This window comes from Rhinolophus sinicus, chromosome 9 (genome assembly GCF_057876585.1).
Source record: "Rhinolophus sinicus isolate RSI-liver-muscle chromosome 9, RSI-T2T, whole genome shotgun sequence".
NCBI lineage: Eukaryota > Metazoa > Chordata > Mammalia > Chiroptera > Rhinolophidae > Rhinolophus > Rhinolophus sinicus.
The window spans coordinates 35,390,089-35,407,635 of NC_142509.1; the positions used below are offsets into that span (position 1 = coordinate 35,390,089).

Here is a 17,547-nt window from a genome sequence, read left to right on the forward strand (position 1 = left end):
TCAACTGATCTATACATTACCTTGTTTTATGTACGTTTCTATTTAAAGACAACTTATATATGTTGTTGAGTCATTAGCATTGAACTCAGGGCCAACAGAACTGTCACGCGTGCCTGAAGGAAGCTTGCCTACCTGACATGGACTTTTTGTTTTCTGTAAGGCACACCACATCCTTCCTGCACTCAGGAACACTACACAGCACGTCACTATGCTGGAGGACCATGTTGAACAATGAAATCAACAAAAAGCACAAAACGTGGCACTAAATAGACCATGAAAAGGATGCTTATTCCCAGAGCTGATACAACGCAGTGTGTCTCCTTGTTCAGCCTCAGCAAGCAGGCAAATTCTCAAATACAGAAGCCATGAACAAGGAGGGTTGCTGTCTGTTTTTCCCTGAGCCATATGCATAGTTCCCTTTGTGCCTAAATACTTCCTCCTAAAACCAAGGACATTCCCCTGCATCACCACAATTCAGTGATCAAATTCAGGAAACTTGACATCGATACCATGCTACTATCTAATAGAATGTTCGTGTTCACATTCCGATTTGTCCCAATCATGTCCTTTCTAGCAGTGATTTTTCCATCCGCGATCATGGGTTGCATTGAGTTGAAACAGCCTCTCTTTGTCCTTTGTAACATTGACATTTTTGAAGCGACCAGGCCTGTGGTTTTGTAGAATGTTGCCTTAGTCTGGTTTCTCTGATGTTTTATCATTATTACAATCAGGTTGTGCATTTTGGCAGGAATGTTTATCTCCATTTTTCAGATGACAAAATTGATGTCCAAAGAGGTTAAGTAATTGGCCAGAATTAGAACCTGGAAAGTCTGGCTCAGTGCCTGGGCACTCACAGAAATCTTAAATGGGCAGATTCTGGCTTTGCTTAAGAAATAGGAAGACCCAGCAGCAGTACTGGGCCCACCTTACAGAGCAGCAATGGACAGGAACTCAGTAGCAGCCGCTCTCTCCCTCAGGACGTGTTTGCCACAGTCTCCACTGCTCCCTCTTGTGTCACACCAGGCCAGCTTTGTCTGTTGTTAACTCGCCTGGCCCCCATGGGCCTTTGAGTTTAAGAGCTCTGTCTGTCCCAGAAATCCAATACAGAAAGTGGTTGTATGAACACAGTGCTCTGGCTGAAGTGAAAGTTGGTTCTGGGAAAATGTGGCCTTAAGCTCTTGTCCTGTGCAGATGTGGACATGGCCAACAGCTGCTTCGTGAGCTGAGTGGGGAATGGGGCCTGCCTTTTTCCTCTCACAGCTTCTTGCCCCCATCCTGCGTCACAGGCACCAGGGCCTACCCCTCCCCCGCTCCCTGTGGGAAACCCTCCACTGCTCCCCAGAGAAGACTAAGGCACCTTCCATGCATTCCCATAAGAGATCCACCTCTTGACTTCTGCAGAGACCTGGGATCTGGCTCGAATGATTTCTGGACATGACTCTAATCACCAGATTGGCTTGTAAAATGCAGATATCCAAGCCCCTCCCCTGGGTGTGTTTGGATTCTGTATTTTTAACAAGTGCTCCAGGTAACTCTCAAACCCAGGTAAGTTAGGGAAACACTGGTTGTTGAGAACAGCCTCTTTAATTTCAGTTTTATTTATATTTTGAATAGCTAATACATTCACATGGTTCCAAATACACAGTGAAAAGTTGCCCTCCCTTGTTCCCAGTTCTCCCCAGAGAACCATTGTTTGCCAGTTTATTGTGGTCCTATCTAGAGAAATTTTATAAACAAGCACACACCCTACTTTTTCTGGAACATGGTAGCCGTCAAGACACTGCCATTTCTGCACCTTAAGAGCAGATAGACTTTGAAACCTATGTAATTTTACTAACCATTGTCACCCCTTCCCCCATAAATTTAATAGAAAAGTATCAAAAATAAAAGAGCAGATAGACCTATGTTTAACTACAGTCACTTTCTAGCTTGGTGACTTGTAAACTTCCCTGAACCTTGGTTTCCTCCTCTAAAATGGCCCTCAGAATAGGAGGAAATCTCATAGAGTCATGAAAGAGGACACGTGTAAAGCTGTCAGCACAGGGCCTGGCACCGAGTGAGTGTTACCTGGTTAATGCTGCATCCCAAGGTAGCCAGACTCGGCTTCCACTTCCAGGTGTCAGAGGCACAGACCGAGAACCATGCCTTGAGTCAGGCCACCTTATGATGTCAAGGCAGAGAGAAGCTCAGCAGTGCCAGTGAGCGTTTATTGAGTCTTTACTATGTGCCACGCACTGGGTGAGGCCTTTACGAACATCATGGTTTTTCAAGGTTACACTGTTGACAGTGGGTTGAATCATTATTTTGTAGAGCACATTATAGCATGTTTAGCAGGATCCCCAACCTCTACGCACTAGGTGCCAGTAGCATTCTTGCCTGCCAGCTGTCATAGCCAAAAATGTTTCCAGACATCCCAAATGTCCCCAGGGAGGGAGGGGATGAAATCATCCTCAGAACCGTGCCTTATTTGACCTTCTCCATATTTCATCTTCACTGTAACCACAACAACGCTGGGTAGTAAGTACCGTTACTGTCTCGTATTAGTGGGGAGGAAAGCTAGAGAACCGAGAAGTTGGGTGGTGTACTCGAACACACAGCTAATAAATCACAGTGGATTCACACCCAGGCAGTTTGCACAGCTCATGTTTCTACCCATTACATAAGAGTTTGTCTTATCTTGCAGAAATATTGTCTAGATTAGAATTACGCAAAGCCCTTCCCAGATACCTGCTTCACAACTGACCTCAATACATGTTATTCATTATGATTCCATCTGTTCGCAAATCCTCAAAACACCCCTGTGAGATCTAAGTCCCATTTTACAGGTGGGCATGGAGGTCACTTGCTAAGGGTCACAAACCAGTGAGCCAGGGGTCCTTGGCCCCAGCTGCACATTAGAATCAGCTGGGGAAATTCTGAAGGGCCAGGCTTCACCCCAGACAGATGTGAAACTGGGTGTGGGACCTGGGCGTCTGTAGCTTTTGAAGCTCCCACGGGATTCCAAGGTTGAGAGTCTCCGTGTTAGACCGAGAAGCCAGGTTAGGTTTTCATCCAAATCTTGGTGACCAGTGTGACCAGATGCAGGCTTGCTCTCCTGTCTGGAGTACCTCAGAGCTCAGAGACCTGGAGACACCTGTCTCTCCCCCAAGGTCAATCCATGCAATCCATGGGAACGTCTTCCCTCTTCTCTACCTGAAATCCTTCCCAACCCTCACCCCATAGTTCCTAGGCTAATGCCACCAGGTTCTCCTTTATTCTCAGGCACTCAGGGATGAGGTGCTAGAATGAAAGCCATAACAAGAGGGTCCCCAAGGCCAGCGGGGGGAAGAAGCACCAGCCCCCCCCATTGGCAATGATCCAGTGCTGGGAGGCCTGAGTCCTTCTGAGAGTGCCAAGGGTGTGCCTGGAGCCACCATTCACTCCTCCAGTGGGAGCCGCACTGGTCTGAGCAGTTGGGTGATGTGGGCTTCACTTTCTCCTGCAGTTCTGGTATTCTCTGCAGAGGCGAGGGCTTGGTAGGAGCTGGCGATTCAGACACTGTCCCAACGCCCTCTCCTCGAACCCTACATACACCCACACCAGGAGGGGCTAGGACGGGAGGAGGCCCACTGGACAGATGTGCAAGTGGAGGCCTGAGGCAAACCACCTTACTTAAGAGATTAAGTGAGCCAGCCACTGGACTCCAAGCAGTGTTGCTCCCTGGAAGCCCAGGGTACAAATGGGAGGATTTGGGCAGGCCTGGAATGAACCGGTCTTCAGGGAAATGAGTTTTGAAGGGGAGGAACTAAAAAGGACCAGCTGGACTGCAGGAGGCAAGAAACCCACCCTCTCTGTCCTGTCTCTGAGCCAAAGGAGACCTCAGGAGCTGCATCGTCCACATAGATGGTGACAGGCGTGCCTACTCCCTCACCTGGCATCAATCTTCTTGTGTCTTCTTGAACGTGGCCAAGGCTTCCTCCAGTACGCTGTCGGGATCTAGAAGTTTGATCTGGAGGGAAGCAGCAGGGGTTGGTTTGAGCAGCACAGAAGTCCCAGGCCGCCAATTTTGTAAGGTGCTGCCTGCTTTTGGGGGTGCTGTTGCCAGCCTCGGTGGGGGCGGTGCTGCCTGCCTGTGGGGTGCTGTCTACCTCCCTGGAGATGCCGAGACTGAAAACAAAACCTTGTCTGTTTCCTGGTTGGGCTGGGCTGGGCCAGGCTAGGTGTGGCTGGTGGGGTGGGGTGCTGTTTGCCATCTCTTTCTGGATTTGGCCACAGGGCCCTTAGTGAGAGCTGCCTACCTTAGGAATGGGGAACTGGGTGGGCTCAGGGGCCTCATCACGACCAAAGTCGATCATCGTGCCACACTTGGCCACATCGTCCACCCAGAAGCCTTCAAACAGCTGACCATGGTCCAGGTGGAAGAAACGCCCAGACCCGTTCTTCAAGCCTCGCTGCCAGTATCCCTCATAGCGGTTCCCATTCTCTGGAAGAAAGGACAGGGAGGTGTGGGTGCTGGGCATAGCAACCCAAGCCAGACCACCAGGCTGGCCCCTCCACCACACCTGGGCTGGCCTTCTGCCACTGGTGGGTGGAGCAGGGTCTGGGACAACTGACCTCGAAACATTAGAGCCCTGGGGTGTCAGCGACTTCCAGAGTCACACCTGGTTCATGTCTTGCCTCCACTGCTTAGTTGAATTTGAATGAGCAACATGGTTTCCTATTTGTAAAATAATATAGCTAATAATATGAATTGGCAATGTTTTTTCAGCACTTACTCTGTGTCTGGTTCCATGCTATGTTTCTGACCTCAGTCCTCACAAAAACAGCCCTGTGAAGGATGCCGGATTCCATTTTACAGATGGAGCTTGTAAAGCTCAAGGAGTTTGATTTGCACTCAAGGTCACAGAGCTAGGGCAGCGACGAAGAGGTCCAATTTACAAAGTTCACCCTGGTTGCTATGTAGAGAATGGACTAAGTTCTGACACTAATGGGGGTTTCTCATTACTCTTCCCTCTGCAATGTTCTTCACTAGCTCAGTACATATCCAGCCCCTTCTCTTCCCTCAGATCTCAGTTCAAAGGTCACTTCCTGAGGGAGGTATTCCCTGACCCCTGACCCTAAGTGAATCTAAATAGCCCATCTCCAACTCCTTTGTCATTCTCCAACACACCTTCCTATTTTTAAGGGGAATTCCTGTGTGACCTTGAGCAGGTGACTTAACATCTCTGTGCTTCAGTTCATTTGTAAAGTGGGAATGATAAGAGTACCTATTTTATAGGATTGTAGTGAGGATTAAATGAGCTCAGGGCTGTGTAAGTGTAGGCTTTGATTGTTAATGACCATAAGAAAATGTCTTAATTGTTTATTGTTAGACTCCCCTTTTAGCGTATAAGCACCCTGAGGGCAGGGATCTGGTCCTGTCATTTACCTTAACCCTCACTTAAGCGGGGAGTTGCGGGGGCGTGCCCAGGGGGCGTGGCCACGCAAGGCCACGAGCAGTGCGGCTTCGAGGGCAGGCCGGGTGGGAGGGGCCAGCAGGCCATTTGGGCGGGGCCGGTTGAGGGGGATGGGGCACTCACTCAGGCGCAACATGCCCTCCCCATCAGGCTTGTCGTTCCGCCACTGGCCTTCGTAGATGTTGCCGTTGCTGTAGTACGCGCGGCCCCACCCGCTGCGCTGGTTGCCGCACCACTCACCCTCGTAATACTCCTTGGGTCCGAAAAACTGGATCCCATAGCCCTGAAAGCAGGAAAGTATCCATGTTCAAGGCGCGCAGCCACTACTAGGAAAGCCCTTCCATCCTCCCTGGCACGCAAGCCGCACACCTGAACTTCTTGCTTGCTCTCTCCCTCAGTTCTACACACAAGCTGATGGGCGTGTATTGCAAAATTGCCCCAGGCAGTCCAATTCCTTCAGTCCCTCTGCAATCGCCTTCGTGCAGCCCACCATCATTTCTCCCCTCCTCACTGGTCCCCTCCTCCACTCTCCCGTTCTCCCAGCCCCCATGCATCCTCCATACAACAGCTAGAAGGATCTTTACATCGCCCATCTGATCAGGTTTGTCCGGTTTCCCCAACTCTGATTCTACCCTACGAAAAGTCACAGATGCCTCTGAGAATCAGATCAAAGCTATAGACTTTCTCCCCAGAAGAATGAATTCATCAACACCACATTCAGAGTCCAACCACAGAGAATCATGGACTCCCTGCAGATCACACCTAAGGAGGTTGGGTTAAGCAGCCCAAGTCCGTCCCTCAAAATTTTGGTTCCCCATCTACCCTTCAAGGCCCCCACCTACTCGTCCCTTCACCCTCACCCATGGGCACACACACCTTGCAGACATATCCTTCCTTTAGCTACTTCTGCCTCCTGTGCTACTTCCTCTTCTTTTTTGTTCTCCATGGTTACCGCTTTGTATCTTTTGGTGTCACTTCCTACAGGAAGCCTGCCCTGACTGTTTAACGATCTACCTCTGGGCTGCCTGTGCAAACTTCTATCCTAACACCATATTACATGTAAATTATTTATTTTGGGATCTCTCTGTCCACTGGCCATTCAACAATTTGAGAGCAGAAATTCTGAAATCTTAGGCTCTACCACGTGCCAGCAGTGTGACCCCAGGTGAGGCACTGCACCTTTCTGAGCTTGTTTCCTCATTAATAAAATGGGAATGACGATGGTGATGATGACGATGTATCATGCAGCATATCGTGTTCCAGGGCTGCAATAGCAGTTGTTCAATAGCGATACTGGATTTGTATCTGTCTCCACGGCCTATGGCAAGGATTAGATGTTTATGGGTTGAGGACATGCCCCTGGCCGGCTTCCACACCTGGGACCTTCCTCTCCAGTCCTGTTACTTAGGGTGTGGCCTCAGCTTTCTTGCTCTCACTTTTCCTATCCTCCTCTTATCCTGGCCCAAGAGAAGGGGGATTCTCAGAAAGGGCTGCCCAGGGAAAAGAAAGCCAGGAAATGAGTAGGGGAGAGGGGGGAGGAGACTTCACCCCCACACTGCCTGGCTGGCTTCTTATAGCCACAGAGTTTCACAGGCTCCTCCCTGGGCCCTCTCCTCTGGCTTCCTGTTTCCTGGGTTCTGTTCTGAGAAGCCTTGATGATTCCCCCACACCTTCCTTCTCCTATCCACAAGGTACCCCTGTTCTCCTCCCCTCAAACCTCCCCTTTCTCCCAGACCTCTCAGACTGCTCCCCCCCCCCCACACACACACATCCTGCTTCAGCCTGGCCCACGCACCAGGGCATGATGGGAACCACTCACCGATTTCTTATCGCCTTTCCACCAGCCCGAGTATACTTTCCTGTACTTTCCCGTCTCTTGGTCAGGAAGGCTAAGGGTGCCATAGCCATCTCGCTTTCCAAACTTCCAGTCTCCCTCATAGATGGCCCCTTTCTTCTTCCAGATCTGTGTTCCTTTTCCTGATGACACACAGATGGGCCAACACTGCAGACAAGGCTGCCATGGATCTGGGGGACAGTTGCTGGGTCTGCCTGGGCCTCTGGGGCCCCTAGATTTGGTGATTCTTGAGGGCTGGGACAGGTTCTGTGCCTTGTCTCTAGACCCCAACACCCAGGAAAAGCCCAAGAAAGTTCCACTTCTACAAACAGTGTTTCTCCAGCCGTTTGTCCTGAAGCTAGACTGACATAGCAAACCTGAAGTAGAAACCTGCCTGCCCCTTCAGCATTTCGGCTTCATCTCTTAATAATACAGAATGGATACGCTGATGGTCAGGGTTTTGTGCACAAAAAGGGGATATCTTGGCAAGCCTGACAAGCTCAATAACTAAAAGTAACCACAAGGGATGTTTTGATTTAAAAAAAAATCCTAACTGAATAAGTTGTGGTAAGTCACATTCGAAGGCCTGTGTGATAGATTAATCTCTATCTTGAACAAGCCCTGTCCATTGTTTTTGCACATCTAGAATAACATACTAAAATGTCAAAATGATCTCCAGACCCTGATGTGGGGAAGACAGCTCCAACATTCCTCATCATTATCTTTTACCTGCAACCTCTGTAAACTATGTATGTGAAATGTCACTACCCTGCACCTATCAATGTAAAGAAGTACTACGTATCTCTCTTACTTTTTTATCCAGTCTTAGAGATTTCCCCCTTTGCTTCCTCCCGCCTCCCTAATCTACCACCAATGAATTTCATGTACCTGCCTTACGTCTTCTGCTTTGATTCTAACGTACAAAATAAGCAGCAAAACTGCCATTCTCGGGAGCATTACCTCAATTCTTTAAGACTTGGCTTCCGAGACTAGCCTCCAGACTCTTGGCTCATGATCAACTCTTTAAACCTTTCTTTAGGTTTGGAATTTCTTTCATTGACAGTTTCTAGGAAATGTTCTGCATATTTCTTCAGTTCTCCTGAACACACATGGAGACCCATCTCGTACTACTCTAGCCCCTTCTGTGCCCTCCAATCCCACCTGCCAGACTGCCCTCCAAACACTATGGCCTCCATGCTGTTCCTGGAACCCACCAGATATGCTTCTGCCTCAGGACCTTTGCATCTGTTCATTCCTTGGCCTGGAACACTTTTCTCCAAATATTCACTCACTCCCTACCTCCTGCAAGTCTTTGCTCAAATCTCATTTTCTCAACGAGGCCCACCCTGACCATCTAATTTAAAATGACAAGGCTCTCCTATGTTCTAACCTTGCTCTGTTTCTTTCCATATCACTTATCAACTCCTAACATAACAGATAATTCACTTGCTATGTATTGTCTGTCTCTTCCAGGAGAGTATGCAGTCCATGAGGGCACAGAGTTTGGTCTGCTTTGCTCACTGCTCTATTCCCAGGAATGAAAAGCAGTGCCTGGCATGTTGTAGATGACCAATAGTTGTTGACCAAAGGGATGACTAAAATATTTGTGCAGTACCTACCTACATGGGCCAATCATGTCTTGGAAGCTCAGGAACAAATGTAACATTTTTCCTGTGAGCTTTTAGATCTTCGGTGAGTAACTTAACTCCCTGGGTCTCAAGTTTCTTATCTTTAAAATGGGGATAAGAATATCTCATGGGATTATTCTGATCATTAAATTCATTAATATGTGTAGAACACTTAGAACAGTGCATGCATATAGGAAAGATGATATCAATGATTTTTTTTTTTTTATATCAATGATTTTTGCCTTTGAGGTAGGGCCCAGTCATATTGTAGGGGACATCATGTTGTTTGTACCTATCCTTCTCCTAGTTTTATTGCCAGCCCTCTGGCACTCTCAATCCCTGAGGTTGGCCATGGGACTGACTCCTCTTCCTTGCAAGACTAGCCAATCAGTGAAGTCTACTCACCCAGTTACCATGATTGGTTCAGTGAAGGGAATACGACCAAGTTGGTCCAATGAGACTGTTTTCCTGCAGCATAAAGGCAGAACCTACCATGGCCTGTGAGTCCCTATATGGTTGGCTCTCGTGACCTGCCCACTCTCTCTCCTCTTGCTCTCTCTGCTCCAGCCACACTGGCTTCCAGTGAACAAGACTTAACACCTCAAAGCATCCCTCCATTCTGATTCCATTACCTAGAAGACATGCCACTCTGCCTGGATAATCATTCTGACCCTCCTGGGCTCAGCTCAAACTTCACCTCTCTGATTATGTCCTCTTTTGTGTCTCCCCTCTGGTCCGGTTCACAGCCTGATGCCACCACTTTCAGCTGTATGACCTTGACTAAGTCACTTCCTCTCTCTGAGTCCTAGTTTCCTCATCTGTAAAATGGGACGTTATCTATTGTGCAGGTTCTCTGTGAGACTGTTAGCTCCCTGTGCTTGGAATTATGCCAGATGCCCAGCACAGGGTGTGGCATGGACTAGGAGCACAGTGTTAGTGGAGTGAATGAATGAGACCCTGGGGAGCCACCCTCTCCTTGCACGGCATGGTGACTTTTTTTAAAACCTCGTCCAATCTACTCTGTATACCATAGCAACTCACTTCAGCTTGGTCAAAAGATGTGTCTTGAAGGAGGTGGGGGGTAGGCCTCCATTCTCCAACAGGCCTGCTTTCTACAGCCCCAGCCCCATTAGCTTGAAGGGAGGCAGGACTCATACAGGAAGAGGGCTCAGAAGGCCACAAAAACCCACAAGGTCATATCACTGGTGGGGCAGCCAAGATCCAGAGAATAGGAAATGACTTACCCAAAGTCACATAGCTACTCCGTGGTAGGGCCAGGCTCAGAACTTCAGGGTCTGACTCCGAGTTCAGGGCTCTGTCCACGCCACATGCTGCCACCAAGGACTGAAGCACACACACAAGCGCACACACCGAGCTCTGAGTAGCCACATAAAGCCTGGACTTTAAGTGAGTGCTGAGTGTGGATGTTGTGTCACGCACTGAGTGGGGTCAGCTTTGGAGGGTATCTTGGACAAGGAAGGTTCTGAGTAGCATCCCTGCCATGCTCAGCCCACAGAGAACATTCCAGAAATTCCCCTTTTGTACAGACCCTGGGCTACATAATTGACAGATGTCATCTCTTATCTTTACAGATAGATATCATTCCCATTTTACAGATGGGGAACTGAGGCTTAGAGTGGTGTAGTGATCACTCAAGGTCATAGCTGGTGGAGCTGAGATTCTGACCCAAGTTTATGTATTCCAAAGCACTTCCTGCAGGAAGGCAGGAGAGAACAGTGGTTAAGAATAGAATCTGGAGGGCCAGCCCAGTGGCTCAGGCGGTTGGAGCTCCGTGCTCCTAACTCTGAAGGCTGCCGATTCGATTCCCACATGGGCCAGTGGGCTCTCAACCACAAGGTTGCCAGTTCAATTCCTCGAGTCCTGCAAGGGATGGTCGGCAGCGCCCCCTGCAACTAAGATTGAACACAGCACCTTGAGTTGAGCTGCCGCTGAGCTCCTGGATGGCTCAGTTAGTTGGAGTGCGTCCTCTCAACCACAAGGTTGCCTGTTCAATTCCTCGAGTCCCACAAGGGATGGTGGGCTGCATCCCCTGCAACTAGAAATGGCAACTGGACCTGGAGCTGAGCTGCACCCGCCACAACAAAGACTGAAAGGACAACAACTTGACTTGGAAAAAAGGCCTGGAAGTACACACTGTTTCCCAATAAAGTCCTGTTCCCCTTCCCCAATAAAATCTTTTTTAAAAAAAGAATAGAATCTGGAATTGCAAGACTGAAGTGAGAAGTCATGCCGCCTTTTTAAAATTAAAACTTTTTTTTCTAGGGCTTAAATTGTATCACAAGGACCCCTGTGCCCCCTGCTAGTTAGACCCAGAACCTAGTCCAGTTAAAGTCTGAGCCCCAGCTCCTTGAGGGAGGGGCTCCTCCCTCACCCCGTTGGTCAGACCCCACGTCAGAGCTGAGTCTGAAGACCAGTATCCCCCTTCCAAGCTGGTTTCTGGGATCTGCCTTTTCCTCCTGCTAGCCAGCCCCATGCTTAGCACAGGTCTTAGAGGGTGGGGACCGAGCTAAAGTCTCCAGAACCCCAGCTGGGGCTGGGGCTGGTGTCTCAAGACTGCTTTGTGCCCTGCTGGTCCCTGAGACCTTCTCTCAGCTGACGTCAGTGCTGAGTTCCTTTCCAGAGCCCCGGCATGTGGCGGCCCCTGGCTGGTCCAGGTCATCATTCCCCCCGAGAGGAGCCTCAGGGACACATCTTATGTCCTCAGTGAACTCTGCACGCTGCTTCCTTGGCTCAGGCCCCACACTTGCTGCTCAGCCCAGATGGTCCCTCACTCACCATGTTTCATGTTGTCCTTCCATTCTCCCAAATAGCGGTCGCCATTGACTGCATATACCTGGCGCCTCGGTCCGTTCTTCTGGGCCTTCTTTTCCCATTCCTTCCACAGGGGCTCGGACTTTTTCAGGCACTTGGAGACAGGCATGTTTGCTGCTTCTGCTGGGCCAGAGGGTGCTGGCAAAGGGTTGGGGACATCAGGGGCTCAGTGTGCCCCGCGTTATGCCAGGTTTCTGGGGCTTCCCAGGGAGCCACCTGTCTCAGCTCAAGTGGGGTAAGTCATGTGTGTTCCGAGTCCCTGGGGCAGGTGACCTGCCCTTGGAAGGGATCCTTTTGTGCTGGACTGACCCTCAGCTCTCCCCTTGCTTGCTTCTCCAGGGAACCCTTGGGGGTGGGGTCTGATGGCACAATTGCTTGGGAACCCAGGGAAACCAGTAGAGCATTTGGGTTTGTGATGGCATCAGGAAGAATCTGCCCTCGGGCAGCGGGTGACAGTCACACATTTAATAACCAGTATGACCAATCAGGGTAGATGCTGGCCCTAAGGCTAGAGCTTGGCCTGGAGCTCCCAGTGGTGGTGAGCAGAGAACCACCTCAGGGCCATGGGGGTAGGGGTAGCCTGGTTGCTCTGGGCTGGCAGACAGCGGCTATGGCAAAAGCCCACAGGACACCCCCTTACACACACACCAGCCCAACACCCAGCCCCCTTGGTCCTGTCACATGTCAGGCAGATGGGGTAGTGGAAAAGCCCCGGGGCTGGTTTTGCAGGGGTTTGCAAGCTGTCAGGAGAGCCAACCAAAGATACTGCCTCTGGGGTAACCAAGTGTCCCGGTGTGCCCAGGACTGAGGGGTTTCCTGGGGCCTTGGAATTTTCAGTGCTGAAGCTTGGGTAGTCCCAGGCACACCAGGAGGATTGGTCGCCTTCTATCTCTGACCTCTCACCTCTGCCTGAGTACTTCACCTGTCTGCCTCATCACCTGGCCAGGTTTTTCCATCAGACCAGAGCTCTCCTCCCCACCCTGCCTGGTGGGGTTGCAGAGAGACTTTGGGTGATCTAGGGCCTCTCCCCAGTCTGGGAGCCCCCATCTGTGTTCTTCCTGTCCCCAGGATCTCCAGTGTGGACATTCATGTACACCTGTCTATCTCCGTGGGACGTGTGCGAGGTGATAAAGATGGTCCCCTCCAAAGCTGAGGGGTCCCCTCCCTGCAGCACACACCATTATCCTGTGCATGGGTTTGGGGAACATACATGCACACACTCACCAGCAGTGCTAGCAGCAGGGGCTAGTGAAATATTTGACCATCAGCATGCAGAGAACCTGACCAATCAGAATGACCTCAAGGCTGAGCAGGTTCCAGGAGATCGTGGTGTCCCAGGCATCCACCCACCCAGGGCGAGCGTCCCAGGTGTGCAACTTGAGCAGTCACACAGAGCCCAGCCCTTAGAAGGGCTCATACTTGTTTACTGATCTGTCACTGGTTTGAAATTCTCATACTTTCTGAGCAAGGGCCCTGCATTTCATTTTGCACGGGGCCCCACCCATAGAGGTGCGCCTTCTGTTGGGCTAGCAGGGGCCTCCAGGAGTCTGACCAGGCTGACCAGCCATACTGGCTGGTACATATTTTGACAATTATACCTAGAAATAAGGACGGTCACTCCAGGCAATAAAAAACAGCAAGGGCAAAATCTGGAAGGGGCAAGAAACAGTCTCAGGTCCTAAATTTAGTGGTTTCCTTTTTTTCTCCTAGTTCCAAGGACTACCTCTACTATGATGAATCTTGATATTTAAATGAATTCACTTTTAAAAATCAATACATTTATCCAAAAAACAAACTTCAGGTAGAATTACTATGAATGGAAAACCAGTATCAGGTACCCTCAGGGGAAGGTAACTATAAAAATAAAAATACTAAAAAGAAACCAATGTAAGTCTTAGCTTGATTGAGATTAGCAAGTGTTCAGAAAGATTTTAATGCCCTATTAGCCCAAACTGACACTTGCTCCTTGAATTACTCAGGATTGTAAGAAAACCCAGAATCTAATAACCTTCTTACGATGTTACTGGGTGTTACTTAATGCCCCATCAGCGTAACACAAACTCATCCTCTGTCCCACACTTTCGGGAGCATAGGTTATACTCAAGAGTAGGTTAGAGTCTTAATACATGAGCTACTGATAAGAAAAGGAAGCCTTGCAACGCGGTGCGCGGACTCCGCGAAGGTTGTTTACATGCTGAATAACAATAATTAGCACAATGGAAGGTGGACGGGCCAGGCACACCCACAGGGCTCGTGGTCCGTCCGCGCCCTCGCCCATTGCCCCCTGGCACCCTCACCTGCGCTCACCTGAGGGGCGCAGCCTGGATCCGGAGTCTCGGGGCGGAAGCAGTGGGGTCGCAGCCTCCTGCCTCTATTGCAGCCAGCTGCGCGCGCTCCGGCGTCCCGGGCGCGGCCAGGGTCGCTATGGTAACGCGGGGCCCCTGCAAGGCCACCGCGCAGTGCCCGCCCCTTCCTGCCCAGACTGTGCGCTCGCGGGGCCGCGCGTGGAGAAGGGTGCGGATCCTTGGGCGTCCGCGGAAGGACGTCTACCGGCCTGTGGAGGTCGAGAGCCGGCTGGTGCATCCGTCTGGTGGCCAAAGGCTGGTGGGCGAGCTAGGAAGCCCTGATATCCGCGGAGCGTGGGCCACGGTGTGCCCCGGGAGGTTACTGTCCCACGTCTCTCTTGTCTGGGGTTCCCCAGAGCAAGTACAATGGCCGAAACGGCCAGGAGAGGGTTAAAGGCTGTTCTGTCTAGAGGCAAAGACGGAGCGGCAATATTTGAAGGGAAAACCACACCACACCGGTTCTTAGTCTTGTAGGGGTTTACTAGACGCCTTTGAGAATCTGAGGGAAGTTTTATAGCCCTTCCAACCGGGAATGATGCACACAAGTTGACCCGAGTCACTCCTCTTGGGCTCACACCCTTGTCACTCGGAGTAAAAACCATAGCCCTAGTGGTCTTGAAAGCCCTGTTTCATCTGCCCACCTCCCTCCCCTTTCCTCTCTGACCTTGAGCCTTACTCAGCGCATGGAGTCTCACTGTTCCAGCCCCACACGCTTTCTTTCTGGAAAATGCTGGGCATGTTCCTGCCTCAGGGCTTTTGCCTCTTCTGTACCCTCTGCCAGGACTTCTTTTCCTCCAGGTAGCAGCCTGACTCTATTCAAACATCACCTCCTCAGTAAGGAGTTTCTAGATCACTCTATTTAAAATTGAAATCTCCGTATATACGAGCAAATCTGTTTTGCTCTTTTCCCAATCTCATTCTTGTTTCATGTTTTTACCATTTAGCATCATTGTACACACACACACACACACACACACACACACACACCCCTTATTTATTGTCTGTCTCTTTGAAGGCAGGTTTTTTCCTTCCAACTTTTAAATGAAAAATGTTAAACACACAAGAAAACATAACTAATAGTACAGTGAATACCTGTCATAACCTCTGCCTATATTCAGAAATTATTGGTTATGTCACCACATATGAAGTCAAAGAGGTTTTTGTGTTTTTTCACTGCTGTTTTTCTAGGACCGAGAAGAAATGCCTGGCACCTAGCACTTGCTCAGTCATTTGTTGAATGAATGAATGATGTGTTTTTCAAGGACTCCTGCTCCGGGAGTCCCAAGTCCTCAGGTTGAGGGCTCCTGCTACAGGAATTAGAAGCGCCAGGCCCACTTGTGGACAAATTAATAGTATCCTGCCCAGGAATATGCAGCTTGCCCCAGCTCCTTGCCAAGCTGTGTGCCCAAGGGGTTGTTGTCCTCTTGTAAGGACAACTTTTTCTGATTTGCACAAATGGACACTATGGGCTAGAGGCAGCCTTTCTGGGGTGGAGGCTTCCTCCAGCTATACAGAAGCAACTTTATCTTGCCCAAACTGTGTTCTTTCTCTGTGCTATTCCAGGCTGCACCCCAACTATCTAGCGCAGTCCTGGCACATAGCAGGCACTTACTATGTCTTTGTTGAATAGAAGAATGGTAAGTGTGTTGCTATTGGCCTTTTGTCCTCAGATCCATTCTCTGTCCTTCCCATGCTCTGCTGTGCTTGACAGGGCGGGGGTTGGGGATGGGCTGCCTCCTGCCAGCTTCATTTCCCAGGCCTCTGGTCTGTTGTCTTCCAGCTGCATTGATCCAATGGGAGACAGTGGCAGGAGACTGAGTGGCCGACAGGAGAGAGGGTGGTGTCTCTGGCAGACAGGGCATCTCCTGCCGCTCAGGTCTGACCCCTGGGCTCTGTCACAACCTCCTCTCTCTGTCCGTCCGGTCCTATGCATGGTGATGGCTTCCTCAGTTGCTCGCATTAGGACTTTTCTTCTCTCCTAGAGCTCTTTTGGTGCATACAACACCTTTGTAACTAACTCCCCCCATTTCACGTCTCTTCATCAAACTACCTGGCATGGAGTTCAGGTTTCCATCTAGACTCTGCTTGATGGAGTAGTGTGGTCAGTTGACCAAAACATGTAACTTGCTGACCAGTTGGTGCAGGTGACCTGAGACTGGGTACAGTGGACACTGTGGGTGTTCATCCTGTTCCTTTCAACCCCTCTTACCAGTTCTGTGTACTCATCTGCAGGGTTCTATGTGCTTTGCCTCTTCCATCTGCAGTTCTTCTGAGGACTGTCCCTGAGCCCCTGGAGCCACTTCACTGTTTGGGCAGAGAACTGGAAAGGACTGGGAGCTGACGGCCCTCCAGGGTGGCCCTGACTGACACAGGATAATGATTGACACAGGAGTGTGAACGCCTTGGCTTCAAGACTGAAGGAACTCAGGTGCAATTTTTATGTTCTTTCTTTTGTTCTTTCTTTTTTCTTTTGTGTGTGTATGTGATTATTTTTTATTGTGGTAATACATGCATAGCATAAAATTTACCATTTTAATCAATTTTAAGTGTACAGATCAGTGGCATTATGTACATTTATAATATTGTGCAATCATTATCACTATCCATTTCCAGAACTTTTCATCATCCCAAACTGAAATTCATGTGCCCATTAAACAATTAACTTCCCATTCCCTTGTCCGCCAGCCCTTGATAACTTCTATTGTACTTTCTGTCTTTATAAATTTGCCTATTCTGGGTGCCTCATATAAGTGGATTCATACCGTATTTGTTGAGGTGTAATTTTGGCTCCAATGGGCTCTCCTTTATTGCTTTGCTCGTCACTCTTGTTGGAATGGGAATTTTGCTCTGATTTCCACACTTAGCATATCATTTGTAGTTCATCTGTAGAGTGTGTGTGTCTCTCTCAGTAGATGGTAATTAGTGGACACAGAACTTCCACAATGTATCTTCTTGCTTTATCCAACTTTCTTTTGGTTGCAAGCAGAGACACCATCTCATACTATCCAATAAAGGAAATGAGTTAAGGATACAAGAGTGTTGGGAAGCTGTCAACAGCAGAGCCACCTCCTCTCTCTGTCTCTCCTTCATTGTTCTCATTCTGCCAATTGGCTTTTTTCATGCTCATGAAAAAAGTGGAAAATGGCTGCCCTTTATATCACCTCAGTTCCAATCACTCACAGAAGTTATTGGCTCTTTCCAAATTCCAATCCCGAATTCCTGAGTTGCCTAGCTAGTGTCCAGAGTTGCCCCTGGCCAGCCATGCTGCTGACACTGTGTGGTTTTCCTCATGACATTTTCCTCTCCTACTCAGGTACCTGGCCAGCAGCCCCAGCCAGGTAGGTCAAACTGTCCCTTGGCTTTTGGCTTTGTCCAAAGCTGTCATCTTGCCTGTCTCTCTAAGACACAGTCATAAGCCTCAGTCCTACCACTGCAAGGAGTCCTTTCACAGCCTCTAATTAGACCCTGCTTCA

General features: G+C 49.5%; 1 protein-coding gene across 1 annotated transcript; it reads right to left on the minus strand.

Moving 5' to 3' along the window:
* Positions 1–1,579: 1,579 nt before the first annotated feature.
* MORN3 (MORN repeat containing 3) lies at positions 1,580–14,432 on the minus strand. Its single transcript, XM_088801121.1, has 7 exons — positions 14,027–14,432; positions 11,694–11,867; positions 7,255–7,412; positions 5,559–5,718; positions 4,278–4,462; positions 3,928–3,988; positions 1,580–3,532 (listed from the first exon to the last, which is right to left on the minus strand). Exons 1-7 carry the CDS (start codon positions 14,310–14,312, stop codon positions 3,417–3,419), a joined length of 1,140 nt encoding a protein of 379 aa, XP_088657247.1. The 5' UTR covers positions 14,313–14,432; the 3' UTR covers positions 1,580–3,416.
* Between the last annotated feature and the right edge of the window lie 3,115 nt (positions 14,433–17,547).

Bases quoted from the DNA above. Each gene is read 5' to 3' on its own strand.
- MORN3 (XM_088801121.1), bottom strand. From the start codon at position 14,312: ATGCACCAGCCGGCTCTCGACCTCCACAGGCCGGTAGACGTCCTTCCG. The intron at 5,719-7,254 runs GTGAGTGGTTCC...TCCTGCTTTCAG, and splicing joins GGAAAGGCGATAAGAAATCG to GGCTATGGGATCCAGTTTTT. The intron at 4,463-5,558 runs GTGAGTGCCCCA...CCTTTCTTCCAG, and splicing joins GGAGGGCATGTTGCGCCTGA to AGAATGGGAACCGCTATGAG.